This window comes from Crinia signifera, chromosome 5 (assembly GCF_055691185.1).
Source record: "Crinia signifera chromosome 5, ASM5569118v1, whole genome shotgun sequence".
In the NCBI taxonomy this organism is placed as follows: domain Eukaryota; kingdom Metazoa; phylum Chordata; class Amphibia; order Anura; family Myobatrachidae; genus Crinia; species Crinia signifera.
Genome location: NC_139221.1, coordinates 187320050 through 187335539, shown reverse-complemented (window position 1 = coordinate 187335539; position 15490 = coordinate 187320050). Strand labels below are relative to the sequence as shown.

General features: G+C 47.6%; 1 protein-coding gene across 1 annotated transcript; it reads left to right on the top strand.

Moving 5' to 3' along the window:
* The first annotated feature begins 4163 nt into the window (after window positions 1-4163).
* On the top strand, window positions 4164-13672 carry LOC146080727 (uncharacterized). Its single transcript, XM_083188309.1, has 9 exons — window positions 4164-4296; window positions 4690-4749; window positions 4950-5030; window positions 6836-6913; window positions 7570-7638; window positions 9029-9205; window positions 10061-10111; window positions 12055-12093; window positions 12284-13672. The coding sequence occupies exons 1-9, from the start codon at window positions 4287-4289 to the stop codon at window positions 12358-12360; spliced, it is 642 nt and encodes a 213-aa protein (XP_083044435.1). The 5' UTR covers window positions 4164-4286; the 3' UTR covers window positions 12361-13672.
* The last annotated feature ends 1818 nt before the right edge of the window (window positions 13673-15490 follow it).

Below are 15490 nucleotides of genomic sequence, written 5' to 3'. Positions count from 1 at the left end.
GTATTATTCCTGCGATTAATACTGTACAGTATGTACAGTTTATGCGGCGCAAGTTTCTTCTGCGAATTTTTCCATATTTAGTGGAGGGTTTCCGTAATCTGTGAAGGCTGTACGGTGTTTAGGTTTATGCGGCGCAAGTTTGTTATGCGAATTTTTCCGTGTTTAGTGGAATTTGTACTGCGAATTTTTCCGTTTTTAGTGGAGGGCTTCCGTTTTTTGTTTGACATGTGACCTGTGTCGACATGTGACATGCGTGGAAGGCGGCCACCATTACAGTATACTGTAGACAACATGGCGCACAGAAACAGAAACTTCTGTGATGCGGAGCTCCTGATTTTGCTGCGGCATGTGGACAAATCCTTGGCCAGTAATGCAGAGAAGAACAGCGCATACAGGAGCGCAAAGGAGGAGATTTTGGAAGTCCTGCACAGGGATAGGAGTATCCTCTCGCTGCAGAAGAGGTGGAGTGACCTGCTTCGGAGGCAGCCAGATAAACTGGCCAAATTGAGGGCCAAGCTGAGCAGAGGTACTGTACAGTACATGACATTAACAAAATTAAAGTACATTAGTACTGTAGTACAGTATTTACTGTTATTATAGCGGGTATGGATAATTGGATAGACACAAACGCAAGGGGACGCGGACACCTGTGAAGCCCGCGTGGGTAAGCGTTTATCTGTACAGGTACATATCCGTGTCCCCTCGCGGTGCTTGCTGGGCTCGGTGGCTCGCTGCGCTCGCCACACTTTCTGTTCTAAACTCCACGGCAACGTGGATAGTGGGGTTATGAAAAGGTCGTTGGACACGTAACGCCGCCCCTCGTGGGCTCGCTGCGCTCGCCACGCTTCGGGTCGGCGTTGGTAGTGGGGGTGGTTTACTATGAAAAAAGGTAATCGGGACATCGGTCAGAATGAACTTAGGTCTACAGTCATTAGGTCGACTGTCAGGAAGGTCGACATGGGCCAAGGTGGACATGTGATTAGATTGACACAAGCATTACAGTATGTCAACATTCAAAAGGTCGACATGGTATATTCCAGTGTATTCCAATGCAGGGCCGCACGCTCCACCAGGTCCCGCCACCCAAGACCACACGGACACTTGTCCGTGTGAAATCATGTATGGGGGCGGGCAGCTGACATCCGGCGATGTCAGATGCCCGCCCCCTACACACGCGCCCCCTTTTACACGCCCCTCACGCCCCTCTACGCCCCCTGTGCGGCGTGTAAAGAATACGTGCGGCGAAATCGCCTGCACATGCGCAGAGTGACCATCGGCGGGATGACCGCATGCGGAGAAATCTGCACCGATCAGAATAAGGCCCATTGTCTGGCGGGAATGCTGTAATAGTAGGTGTGTTGACCAAATGAAATGTCGACCTTGACCAAAGTCGACCAAAACCCATGTCGACCTTGCTTTCTGTCGACCTAGTGGTGTTGACCCAATGCACTAATGTTTGAAAGGACACTACAGTATACTGTAAATGTTATTTTTACACAGGACTTCAGAGGAGGAGGAGGAGGGAAATGCAGGCCGATACAGCCCCCACCGCCTCAACAAGCGGCGCCGCTCCATCTGAGAGTAAGTCCTGTCATTTCTTTATTGAGTTTGTGTATTTTTTCTTCAGGGGGGTGGGGGTGGAGCGTTGCGCCAAGGCCTCTGATGCACAAAAGGAGGCAATTGCCACTGGCAGTACTAGTGTACATCCGGTACTGCACTGGCAAATGCCTCCTTTTGAAACAACCACTATCCAGGGCAGCCGTAAGCAGGGAATGCGCAGCGGTACTGTATGTGTCCTATCCACTTTGGAGCAGAGTGGATTTTCTAAAGTACAGTATGGCGGGCGCAGCACTTTATAAAATCCAGTCCACGCCTTTTTGTAAACCCAGTAATGAGTACAGTAACTTTATTTAAACAGCACACTTTCTCATTTTTCTCATCTTCACACAGTGCCTCCGCTTGAAGGCGAGGAGGACACCCTGCCCTTGCGGGCCGTTACAGCCTCAGCCGCTCCGTCTGAAAGTAAGTCCTGTCATTTCTTTATTGAGTTTGTGTATTTTTTCTTCCTTTCCAACTTGTGTATTTTCTTGGCGTGCCTTTGGCCGAGGCTGAGGGGACGCAATGCACTTTTCTATTGTCCATGTTGACTGTGTCGACATTCAGTCAACAATAATGAAAAACTGAATGGTGAACTTTTTGACTGTCGACCTAGACCATGTCGACCTAATGCTTGTGTCGACCTGATGACCTGTCGATCTTATCCCATGTCGACCTAGACACCTGTCGACCTTGCAGTATGTCGACCTTATGACTGTCGACAATCTTTCGGTCGACCATACCAAGCGCAGCGTTCCTATCCACTTTGGAGCGGAGTTGATTTTATAAAGTACAGTACACTACTGTATAGCGGCCGCAGCACTTTATAAAATCCAGTCCACGCCTTTTTGTAAACCCAGTAATGAGTACAGTAACTTTATTTAAACAGCACACTTTCTCATTTTTCTCATCTTCACACAGTGCCTCCGCTTGAAGGCGAGGAGGACACCCTGCCCTTGCGGGCCGTTACAGCCTCAGCCGCTCCGTCTGAAAGTAAGTCCTGTCATTTCTTTATTGAGTTTGTGTATTTTTTCTTCCTTTCCAACTTGTGTATTTTCTTGGCGTGCCTTTGGCCGAGGCTGAGGGGACGCAATGCACTTTTCTATTGTCCATGTTGACTGTGTCGACATTCAGTCAACAATAATGAAAAACTGAATGGTGAACTTTTTGACTGTCGACCTAGACCATGTCGACCTAATGCTTGTGTCGACCTGATGACCTGTCGATCTTATCCCATGTCGACCTAGACACCTGTCGACCTTGCAGTATGTCGACCTTATGACTGTCGACAATCTTTCGGTCGACCATACCAAGCGCAGCGTTCCTATCCACTTTGGAGCGGAGTTGATTTTATAAAGTACAGTACACTACTGTATAGCGGCCGCAGCACTTTATAAAATCCAGTCCACGCCTTTTTGTAAACCCAGTAATGAGTACAGTAACTTTATTTAAACAGCACACTTTCTCATTTTTCTCATCTTCACACAGTGCCACCGCTTGAAGGCGAGGAGGACACCCTGACCTTGCGGGCCGTTACAGCCTCAGCCGCTCCGTCTGAAAGTAAGTCCTGTCATTTCTTTATTGAGTTTGTGTATTTTTTCTTCCTTTCCAACTTGTGTATTTTCTTGGCGTGCCTTTGGCCGAGGCTGAGGGGACGCAATGCACTTTTCTATTGTCCATGTTGACTGTGTCGACATTCAGTCAACAATAATGAAAAACTCAATGGTGAACTTTTTGACTGCCGACCTAGACCATGTCGACCTAATGCTTGTGTCGACCTGATGACCTGTCGATCTTATCCCATGTCGTCCTAGACACCTGTCGACCTTGCAGTATGTCGACCTTATGACTGTCGACAATCTTTCGGTCAACCATACCAAGCGCAGCGGTCCTATCCACTTTGGAGCGGAGTTGATTTTATAAAGTACACTACTGTATAGCGGCCGCAGCACTTTATAAAATCCAGTCCACGCCTTTTTGTAAACCCAGTAATGAGTACAGTAACTTTATTTAAACAGCACACTTTCTCATTTTTCTCATCTTCACACAGTGCCACCGCTTGAAGGCGAGGAGGACACCCTGACCTTGCGGGCCGTTACAGCCTCAGCCGCTCCGTCTGAAAGTAAGTCCTGTCATTTCTTTATTGAGTTTGTGTATTTTTTCTTCCTTTCCAACTTGTGTATTTTCTTGGCGTGCCTTTGGCCGAGGCTGAGGGGACGCAATGCACTTTTCTATTGTCCATGTTGACTGTGTCGACATTCAGTCAACAATAATGAAAAACTCAATGGTGAACTTTTTGACTGCCGACCTAGACCATGTCGACCTAATGCTTGTGTCGACCTGATGACCTGTCGATCTTATCCCATGTCGACCTAGACACCTGTCGACCTTGCAGTATGTCGACCTTATGACTGTCGACAATCTTTCGGTCGACCATACCAAGCGCAGCGGTCCTATCCACTTTGGAGCGGAGTTGATTTTATAAAGTACACTACTGTATAGCGGCCGCAGCACTTTATAAAATCCAGTCCACGCCTTTTTGTAAAGCCACCCCAGCCCCATTTACAGTAATAAGAGTACGGTAAGTTACTTGTTCTCATTTTTGACATTTTCCCACAGTGACTCCGATTGAAGACCAGGGCACCCTGCCCTGCGGGCATGCTACAGGCCCCCCCTCAAGCATCGCCACGATGCTAAGCAGTAAGTCCTGTCATTTCTTTATTGTGTTTTGTGTTTGTGTGTTTGAACTTGTGTAGTTTTTTGCCGTGCCGTTGGGCGACGCTGTCAGCATCGGCCAACGGCAGCCTAGCACAGTCAGCGTAGTGTCCCCACGGGAGCCCTGCACAATTACCGTAATGTCCCCGTCAGGTACTGTAGCTCTGCGTCTCGTGCACAAAGGGGGTGGGAGTGGAGGCGTGCGGTACGTCTGATGCACGACGTTTTGACCTAGACATTATTTATCTACAGTATACAGTACTGCAATACTGTATACTCTACCATAACCTCAGTGATTACAGTAGTGTGTGTGAACTAATGTTTCAAAGGACACTACAGTACAGTATACTGTAATGTACTGTAATTATTTTTACACAGGACTTCAGAGGAGGATGGAAAGGGTACCCCCAAGAAGGTCCCCTCAAACTTTGGCAGCCAGTAAGTGTCCTCCCGACCTGTTCATACAGTACCCCCAGTATCCACGTTGACGTGGAGTCTATTTTATCAAGTGTGGTGGGCACAGCACTTTATTGAAAACAGTCCACGGCTTTTTTTTTTTAACACCCCCTCCTCCCCATTTAGAGTAAGAATAATAACTTTACAGTATTTTAACAGCACATTTTATCATTTCCCCACAGTGCCAAGCCTAGAGGAAGACCAGGGCACCCTGCCCTTGCGGGCCGTTACAGCCCCCAGCGCCTCAGCCGCTCCGTCTGACAGTAAGTCCTGTCATTTGTTTATTGAGTTTGTGTATTTTTTCTTCCTTTCCAACTTGTGTCTTTTGTTGGCGTGCCGTTGGCCGAGGCTGAGGGGACGCAATGCACTTTTCTAGTGTCCATGTTGACTGTGTCGACATTCAGTCAACAATAATGAAAAACTCGATGGTGAACTTTTTGAATGTTGACCATACCCATGTCGACCTAATAATTTAGTTTTCCTAATGACCATGTCTCCCTAACCCATGTTGACCTTCAGTCATGTCGACCTTCATGCTTGTCAACCTTCAGTGGTCGACCTAATGCTTGTAGACCTACAGTAATGTCTGTCTTTCCTATGACCCATCTTTGTTTGCTACTACAGTACAGTATACAGGTTGAGTATCCGGTATCCGGACATCCCTTATCCGAATGATTCCAAAAACCGTGGTTTTTGGAATCATTCGAATTTTTTTTTATTTTTTATTTTTCAACCCCTAACCCTCTTTTCATACTTACCAAGTCCCCGGGCGTCCACAGCAGGCCTCCGGCATCTTCTCCAGGGTCTCCAGCGGTCCCAGGAATGCATTGCGCGAGTGTGTGCGCGCGCCGGTGACGTCACCAGCTCCCGCACCCATAGACCTCACGGACACTTGTCCGTGTAAAAGCATGTATGGGGCCGGGCAGCTGACATCCGGCGATGTCAGATGCCCGCCCCCAACACATGCGTCACAGCCTCATTACCATGCGTACGCCCCGCGTTTGCATGGGAACGCCCATGAAACGCGGGGCGTATGCATAGGGAAATGAGGCTACAGTAAGTAGTCCCTCACGCCCCTATCCACCCCCTTTGCGGCGTTAAAAAAAATTGTGCGGCGATTTCGCCTGCACATGCGCAGATCGAAAACATCGGCGGAACGGCCGCATGCGGCCGTTACCGCTTAGATCAGATTAAGGGCCTGTATACTGTATTTGTGAAAATCTGAAAGTTTTCTTCAAATGTGATGACTGGATTCCCCTTTTCAAAGCTGCATACTGTACTAGAGATGACAGTTCACCCTCCTTTCTGTAGTGTTAAGTGCAGACCGATAATTTGATTAAGGGTCACTATAAACCTGGACTGCATTGTCTAAAAAGGACATTTACATTTGAATCTTGTATCTGTGAAAGGAAAAATCACACTATTAGCCTCCCCACTCCAAGTACACTAACTCATTAGCATTTCTATGTGTTAAAGCTCTCCACCACCAACCCCCACTAATGTATTGTCGTTTATAGGATACTGTACAGTATTTGTGAGAAACTGAAGCCAACCTTCCCTCGATGATTTAAATAAAAATTAAAAGACATGAAATGTTAGCATTGAAAAATGTTGGTTGGTTTATTTAGCAAAATATTTTGTCAAAAAGTTATACAGTATTCAGTGATGAAGCGCACATACTGTAGCGGTATAAAAGTGCAGCATCACCCATGTGCTCCCCCCAGTCCTCTGCCCCTGCAGCAGCATTCAGTTGGTCGACCTAAAGATGGTCGACAGTCATTAGGGCCTCACCACTAGGTCGACATACTGCAAGGTCAACAAGTCATTAGGTCGGCATAGGATTTTTCACTGTTTAAAGAGCCGACAGGCGGTATTTCATGCCCTAATATCCACTAGGGCAGTGATGGCTAACCTTGACACTCCAGCTGTTAATGAACTACACATCCCAGCATGCCCTGCTACAGTTTTACTATTTGGCCATGCTAAAACTGATTTTTGTAAACCCAGTAATGAGTACAGTAACTTTATTTAAACAGCACACTTTCTCATTTTTCTCATCTTCACATAGTGCCTCCGCTTGAAGACCAGGGCACCCTGCCCTTGCGGGCCGTTACAGCCCCCAGCGCCTCAGCCGCTCCGTCTGACAGTAAGTCCTGTCATTTGTTTATTGAGTTTGTGTATTTTTTCTTCCTTTCCAACTTGTGTCTTTTGTTGGCGTGCCGTTGGCCGAGGCTGAGGGGACGCAATGCACTTTTCTAGTGTCCATGTTGACTGTGTCGACATTCAGTCAACAATAATGAAAAACTCGATGGTGAACTTTTTGAATGTTGACCATACCCATGTCGACCTAATAATTTAGTTTTCCTAATGACCATGTCTCCCTAACCCATGTTGACCTTCAGTCATGTCGACCTTCATGCATGTCAACCTTCAGTGGTCGACCTAATGCTTGTAGATGATGGCTAACCTTGACACTCCAGCTGTTAATGAACTACACATCCCAGCATGCCCTGCTACAGTTTTACTATTTGGCCATGCTAAAACTGATGCAGGGCATGCTGGGATGTGTACTGTAGTTCAACAACAGCTGGAGTGTTAAGGTTAGCCATCACTGCACTGGGGCATTGTGTGAGAATAAAATAGTGTGCCGAGTGCATGGACACTTAAAACTACAGTACAGTATGTCGACATTCGGATAAAAATGTCGACCTTTTGACTGTCGACCTAGACCATGTCGACCTAATGCTTGTGTCTGGCGTGCCGTTGGCCGTTTGCTAATTGCGGTGACATGTCTTCCAACAGCCCAGCAACCCCCTCAACAAGTGGGAGCTCCCAGACAGCTCTGGAGAGGCCGTATCAGCCCTCCACCTAGTAAGTACAGTACATGTTTTTGTTTACAGTATTTGTTAGTTTTTCTCTCTATGGGGCTGCATCAGATGTTACAGTATTGTACAGTGGTGCAAGTAGAATTTTTTTCTTGGTGGTACTGATAGCTTCCACCAAAAATGGGCGTGGCCATGTGTCATGAGGGGGCATGGTCACACAAAGCTAGGGGAGTGACTTATACCCACTTTAAACCAAAATCCTTGGTTAGACCTGATCTTTGTACACAGGAGTTTCCAGGGTTGAACCCAGCTTTATACCCCATTTACACAGCACTATGTCCCAGGTCGGACCCAGGTCTGCGCCATTTATACTGAACCTGGGTCAGCCCTGCTTTTCCCTTTGGATGACATTAAAAAATGTCCATTTTAGGACTGATAAACTTCCAGTCAACCTTCCGTCATTGATTAAAAAAATAAAATAAAAAAGACATGAAAAGTTAGCATTGAAAAATGTCGGTTTGTTTATTTTGTTAAATATTTGTTCAAAAAGTTTTATTCAGTGCTCAAGGACACATAGCGGTATAAAAGTACAGCATCAACCATGTGAGCTCCCCTGTGGAACCTGGGGTGGGACCATTTACACCACCCACGACCCAGGTCCAACCAGTGTTTAACTTCGGTCAGGACCTGGGTAGGAAACCAGTGTTACTGGACCAGGGTGGCCCCTTTTACACCAACACTGACCTGTGTCCAACCTGGGTTTCTCACTTGGTGTAAAAGGGGTATTAATGACAATAGTAGCATGGCATTGGGAGACAGGGAATGAGAAACAGGGAATGACTGGGGGTGGGTTGGCTCTTGCTTGGGGAGAGCCGGGCAGCTTGTACTGTACTGTACTTACAATTGTGGAGCCTGCTCTTCATGCTGTCGGCACCGTGTGACAGGCTAAATCAGCAGTAGCCAGTAGCTGCATACAGCACCAATCATAACACTGGGTGGGCGGGCTGCGGATGCATTACAGTATATTTAGACTTACAATAAAAATAGAATTGACAGTGGGTCAGGGAATACAGTAAGTGGTACTGCGTACCTGCAACATACAGTATTTCTCCGTACCACGCCGTACCCCCTTACTTGCAACACTGGTACTGTATCTCTACCAGTACAGTACAGTACAGTATATTATGGAGCCAAGTGCTGCTAATATACCCCACCTCCCTTCCATGCCCTCTTACACATGCGCAGAAATACTGTACAAGTGTGTCTGCTTGTGCTCACCTCTGAATTAGGCACTCTGTCTCTCTTCACCCCTCTCTACTGTACAGCATACAGTATCCTCTACGCTCAAGACTTTATTGTTACCTATTGTATTTATTGTTACCTAGTATACTGTACTGTATCAGCAAGCTCAAATTTTGGTGCAATTTTTTTTACAGACCTGCAATACCCAGAGGTGCCAAAGGAGGACAGTATGGACACCTGCAGTATGGACACCTGGAGCTGTTCATCCCCGGAGCCCCAGGAAAATTGGAGCTACTGTTCCTGCCGCTCGGAGGAAGAAAGCGAGGTGGCAGCAGCGCTTCCTCCTGCATCCAGCAGAACTCCCCCAGGGTGTAAGTACTGTACTCATGGCCAGCAACAGCAATCCTGGGGCCCCATAAATTGATCTCTCTGGGGCCCCTTCCCCATCAAGCATAGTAGTGGTGTGGAGCAGGGGGGGAGTAATAGTGTGGAGAAGGGAGGGAGGGAGGGAGTAATAATGCAGAGCAGGAGGGAGGGTGGGAGTAATAGTGCGGAGCAGGGAGGGAGGGAGGATAGGAGTAGTAGTGTGGAGCAGGGAGGGAAGGTGGGAGTAATGGTGTGGAGCATTGAGGGAGTTGTGGAGTCCACCTGTAAAGCCATATACAGTACAGTACTGTACTGTACTGTACCTGTGCACTACAAAATTCCCTCAATATTGCCATTCTGTATACTGTACAGAATGACCCATACTGTATGAAGAATGCCCCCCTTTAGTGCCTACAGTAATTACAGTATGCATTCAACCCCCCCCCCCCCCATCACCTAATGCACAATGCCCCCTGACTTGTGTAATGCCTTCATTCATCAACACTCACTGCTGCAACTGCTTCTGCTGCATTGAATACTGGCCTACAGTATGGATAGCTGTCCTGAGATTCTGTCTCCAGGAGCAGCTGAAATGGGAGCTGCTCCATCTGTACATTACCGTACACAGAAAGTTGTGCTCCACTATGACAATTCTTATGACTTTATTGGTGTTCATACAGTACTGTACAGTACACTAGTGTACAGTACTGTATGTGCTGCAGTATGAGACACTATTGTTCAGTACTGTACAGTAAAGTACTGTATTTGTACTGTACTGTACAGTACCGTATGTACTGTACAATATGCTGTACTGTATTACTATTGTTACAGAAAATGATCAAACATTTCTTTTTCCACAGTGCATTCCCCTTGGCTACCTTGGCAGTACGAACAAACTCCTCCCCAACCATGTAAGTAGTAGTAGTAGCAGTACGTTTATTTATTAGGCGCCACCAGTGGCGCCGGAAGGGGGGGGGCGAGGGGGCAGCTTGCCCCCCCCAAAATTACTGAGGCGCTAAAGCAGCTGTGCGGGCGGCTGATTAATCAGTAATATAGGCGGGCGGGCGGTGGGCTGATTAAGCTTGATCCAGCCTCCCGCCCGTCCGCCTACAGTATATTACTGATTAATCGCAGCCGCCCGCCCGCACAGCTGCTTTAGCGCCTCAGCAAGAATCCGATTCCTATTCGCAGCCGTCCGCCCACATGGATGACTTCTGCGGGGAGATGTTGAGAACCAGCGCCCGCCAATCACAGTGGCTGTGATGCGTCCACAGTGATTGGCGGGCGTGATGCGGGCCGTAGGGAGGGAGACTGGTCGCGTGGATCAGTGCATGGGCGGGAGCCGCGGGAGCATCCTACAACAGCCGCAGCAGCAGCCATCACGCTGTGCTGCCACAACTAAAACTTAAAGGTAAATGCTGCTCCTCTCACCCTCCCTTCCCCAGTGACTGACAGATCCAGGGGTTGTCATTTACCCCTGGATTCACACCCAAACAGGTTTATGTAATTATGTCTGATTATCATAATCAGACATAATCACATAAATCTGTTTGGGGGTGACAGTGCCACTTTTTCCACTTTTTACGAGTAAATGACAACCCCTGGATTAATGTCAGTCCTGGTGTCTCTGGCCACATGTACTGTATATGCCGCTGCCCGGTGTATAATGCCCACGTGTACAGAATATGCCGCTGCCCTGTGTATAATGCCCATGCGTAAATGCCGCTGCCTAGTGTATAATGCCCACGCATATACAGTATGCCGCTGCCCTGTGTATAATGCCCACGTGTACAGTATATGCCGCTGCCAGTGTGTATAGTGCCCGGGGGTAACATATAGCAATTTAGGGTGCGCCAAAATGAGATTATATCTTGCCCCCCCCCCCAACCTAAAAACGTTCCAGCGCCCCTGGGCGCCACAAAGTGTCCACAGCGCCGTACATACAGTACTGTAGCAAACAAAAAAGCAAATTACAAGGTAACGTACTGTACAGGGTGTGTTGAAAATTACAGCATACTGTAAATAGGGGTACAGTATACTGTAGCTGGTAGAACTAAAATCAGCATCAGTTCAGAAGTACTGTACTGTAGGTGTTGAAATGAAGTACAGTACAGTAGATGAAGGGAACAACAGGAGAGGAGCACAGGTGAGGTAAAGAGGTACTGTAGGGTGAGTACTGGAGGAAGGAGGGCCCTACTCATAAGAGTTAACAGACTACAGTAAAAGGAGGACGAACGAAAAACAATAGGATACTGTACTGTAAGTACTGTAGGAACAGATGGGAACGGAGGCATGATAGGAGGATCAAAAGAGGTTAGGAGGAGGGATAGGCTAGTCGAAAAAAGTGGGTTTTGAGGGAGCGCTTGAAGGAGGTAAGGGAATCAGAAAGCCTGATACAGTAGGTGGCGGGAGGTTGTTCCAGGAGGCAGAGGTAGAGTGGCGGGAGAGGAAGATGAGCCTAGCAGCAGCGTTAATAATGGATTGGAGTGGTGCAAGGCGTGTTCGAGGTAACCCAGAGAGAAGGATGTTGCAGTAGTCAAGGCGGGAGATGACAAGAGAGTGAATGAGAATTTTGGTCGTGTCAGTGGAGAGGAATGGTCTGATGCGTGAGATGTTGCGTAGGTTAAAACGGCAAGACTTGGAGAGAGCACGAATGTGGGGGGTGAAAGAGAGGGAGGAGTCAATGATGACACCAAGGCCGCGCGTTTGGTCGGTGGAGGTGATCTCGGTTTCACCAATGCTGATGAAGATACTGTAGTGGGAAAAAGGGTACTGTACAGTATGTTCGGGGGATGGAAGATTAGAAGTTTAGTTTTAAACTAGTAGTAAACTGACAGTGCTTTTTTTTTTACAGCAACTCCTGCACCATCAATTCAGGATGAAGACCAACAAGGTACAGTACAGTTTTGTACTTCTTAATACTGTAACTTACAGTACAGGTGTTTTTAAACCTTTTTTTTTTACAGTAATTAAGGCTTTCACCACTGTCTCTCAACTTAATTCCCCACACGGTGCCTTGTAACTGTAAAGTACTCAACTTGTATTACTGTTCTAAAACTGTTAATTTTTTTTTATTTTCACAGATGCCATACGAAGTGAAATCGGGAGACTGATTGCGACCGAAAATGAAGTTTTTAATTATATTTTAAAAAATATATAAATAATTTATTTTGTTTTAAATGTGCAGTGCTATTTATTTGTGTTACTACAGTATCCATCTTAGTAGTAGACTACTTTTTTTTTTGTGGTTGATCACCCCGCCCATGGAAACGGAGCCACCAGGGCAATCCCTGGCCCGCCAGCCGGCCGACCCCAGCGCGCAGCATGTCACTTGCCATCTCCCCAGCACTGGCACAGTGGGGGTTGAGGTGAGCGAGCTGGCTGCCTCACTAATCCACTGTCCCTTTGCAGCATTGGGCATCTGGCAGCGGGTACTGTATACTGGGATTTACAGTAAGATTGGACTCCATGCAAAGCAGCAGAGATTTGGAGACAGGGAAGTTATAAAACAAGTCCCATTCTACCCACCCCCCCACCCCCCCTTAATGGAATTACTGCGGTGAATTACAAGGTGAGCAGGAGCCGGACAGCCAACACAATAATCTCCCCTGGTCTCCTTCACGCTGCCGGACAGCCTCTGCACTAATCCCCGCTGGTCTTCCACGCAGCCACACATCCCAGAGCATGGGCTCTGCCGACCTGCAGCAGCGGCAACGCTGCTCTCTCCCCCCGGCTGCTGAAGCTCACGCTCCACTGGAAGCACCCTCCCCCTTCACCTCTCCCGTGGTCATCTTCTTCCTCCCGGGTTCCATTGGCAGCACAAAGAAGAAGGCTGGCTCTATACCTAGCAGCTACAGTAACTGCGGAACACAACAGACACAGGTACTCCCACTCCCCTGCTCTCTCTCACACTGTGCATCTACAGTATACAGTACCCTGCTCTCTCTCACACTGTGCATCTATCCCCTGCTCTCTCTCACACTGTACACCTATCCCCTGTTCTCTCTCCCACTGTCTCCCTATCCCCTGCTCTCTCTCCCACTGTCTCTCTATGGCCCCCATTTATCATTGATTGCATTTACAATGCGATCTGGGCGGAATATTACAGTACCTCCAGGATCGCATTGTAAAATGCGATCATACAGTATCACCGGGATGTACTGTATCACCTGCTGTGCGCAGGGACAGGGCTACGAAAGGGGGGCTGATACATCGGGCAGCTTCGCATCCCCCATAGAAACCTATGGGGGATGCGGCCGGCGGTGCTGCAGGGGGGGATCGCAGCAGGGATCGGAGATTCCTGCTGCGGTCCACCTTAATACTGTACATTTCAGTGCTACAGTACTTAATATTTGTGCATCTGTATCCCCTGCTCTCTCTCCCACTGTCTCTCTATATCCCCTGCTCTCTCTCTCTCACACTCTCTCCCCAATGAACCCCGCCCCCCCAGCATTATACACACACACACACACACACACACACACACAAAAGCCAAATACTGTACTACAGTATATGCACCCGCACCCCCTGACACACTTCCCAGGTCACAGCACAGACACACAGGTGTACTCATTACTCACTGACACACTTCTGCAGAGTGCGCACAATGCCTGCTACCCTCTCCAGCCGCGACCTCCAAGCTACAACTCCCCTCACAGCCGCAAAGCCGCCTACTACCTCCGCAGTGCCGCTACCCTGACACCCACCACTGCACTCAACTCTCCGCCGCTGCCTGCTACAGTACTTCAGCACCTGCAAGGACTACCGGTACTTTATTGACAAAACACAGCATTGACCAAAAATATTGTACAGTACATTACAGCACTTCATTTTTCTTAAAACATACAGTACAGTACAATACAGTGCAGGAGAAGTGTTATTTACAGTATGCATGTAATGTACATTACATTACATTTCATTCAATGACGTCAGGCAAGACCCTGTACAGATGGTTTGCAGTTTGTCTGGGGACTTAACGTAGAATACGGTATAATAATAAAAAAGTACAGTAATTCAATCAGTCCTAACACAGTATTTTAAGTAAAGTACAGTATTTTACAGTAGGTGACAAGAAAGCTTTTTCCAAGGCAGTGGGTGTCTCTTTTGTCCCAAACACGCTTGATTTTGCTCATGGTAGAGTGGTATGGGGAGAGAAGAAAAAAAGAATAGCGTTAGTACTGAATGGTCACAAGGATTTCAGGGGGGGGGGGGGGGAGACACATGTTGGCAGGGGAAGAGGAGGGGATAGAGGGAGAGAGATACAGTAATGTTCAGTAAGTTCATGGGTGACATTTACAGTATTAGAGATCGATGGTGGGTTTTTGGCGATTTTTATCGCCAAAACGGCCGTTTTTTCATTGTTTTCCCAAATCCATTTTTTTAATGGGTGGCGATTTGCGGCATACTGTAAATCGCACTTTTCTAAAAGTGCGATTATTTTTAACTCCGGAATTCGCATTCGTGTGCTTTATTTTAACATTCTTTTTACAGGTGGGCTACTAGTCCCAGTGGGCCTATTAATGCCCCGCATGCTGGGACTTGTGGTTCCCCAAGTCCCAGCCTGCTTGGGGAGGTCTGCTGGCACTTGCAGTTCTCCTGTATTAAGCAATGCTAGGAATGACAATTTAACCCTATCAGGCCGGCGTCCAATGGCCAGGGACGCCGGTGACAGCCCCGGGCTTCAGCCCTGGACGGGTGAAGGCTGGGGGGGGGGACCCCTTTATTGGGGGGGTCCCCACTCCTCCAGGTACCACTTTTCATGCCGGAATACACACCTCATTAAATATTCTAGTTCTGGAAAAAAAAGCGATTTAAAAAAACGGCGATAAAGGGCGATTTGAGCAAAAATCGCATTTTCGGAAAAACGGTAAACACAATAAATCTCGCCCCATAAACTTACTTTTTTCCATTTCATTGCCTGTCCTTTGCTCTCTGTCCCAAACACGCTTGATTTTGCTCATACTGTAGTATAGTGGCATGTGGTGGATAAGGGGAGAAGAAAAAAGAATAGCGTTAGTACTGAATGGTCACAAGGGTTTCGGGGGGGGGGGGGAGACACATGTTGGCAGGGGAAGGGGATGGGAGAGAGGGAGAGAGATATAGTAATGTACAGTAAGATCATAAACGTACTTTTTTTCCATTTCATTGCCAGTCCTTTGTTCACTGTCCCAAACTCGCTTGATTTTGCTCATGGTAGAGTGGCATGTGGTGGATACAGTAAGGGGAGAAGAAAAAAGAATAGCGTTAGTACTGAATGGTCACAAGGGTTTCGGGGGGGGGGGGGAGACACA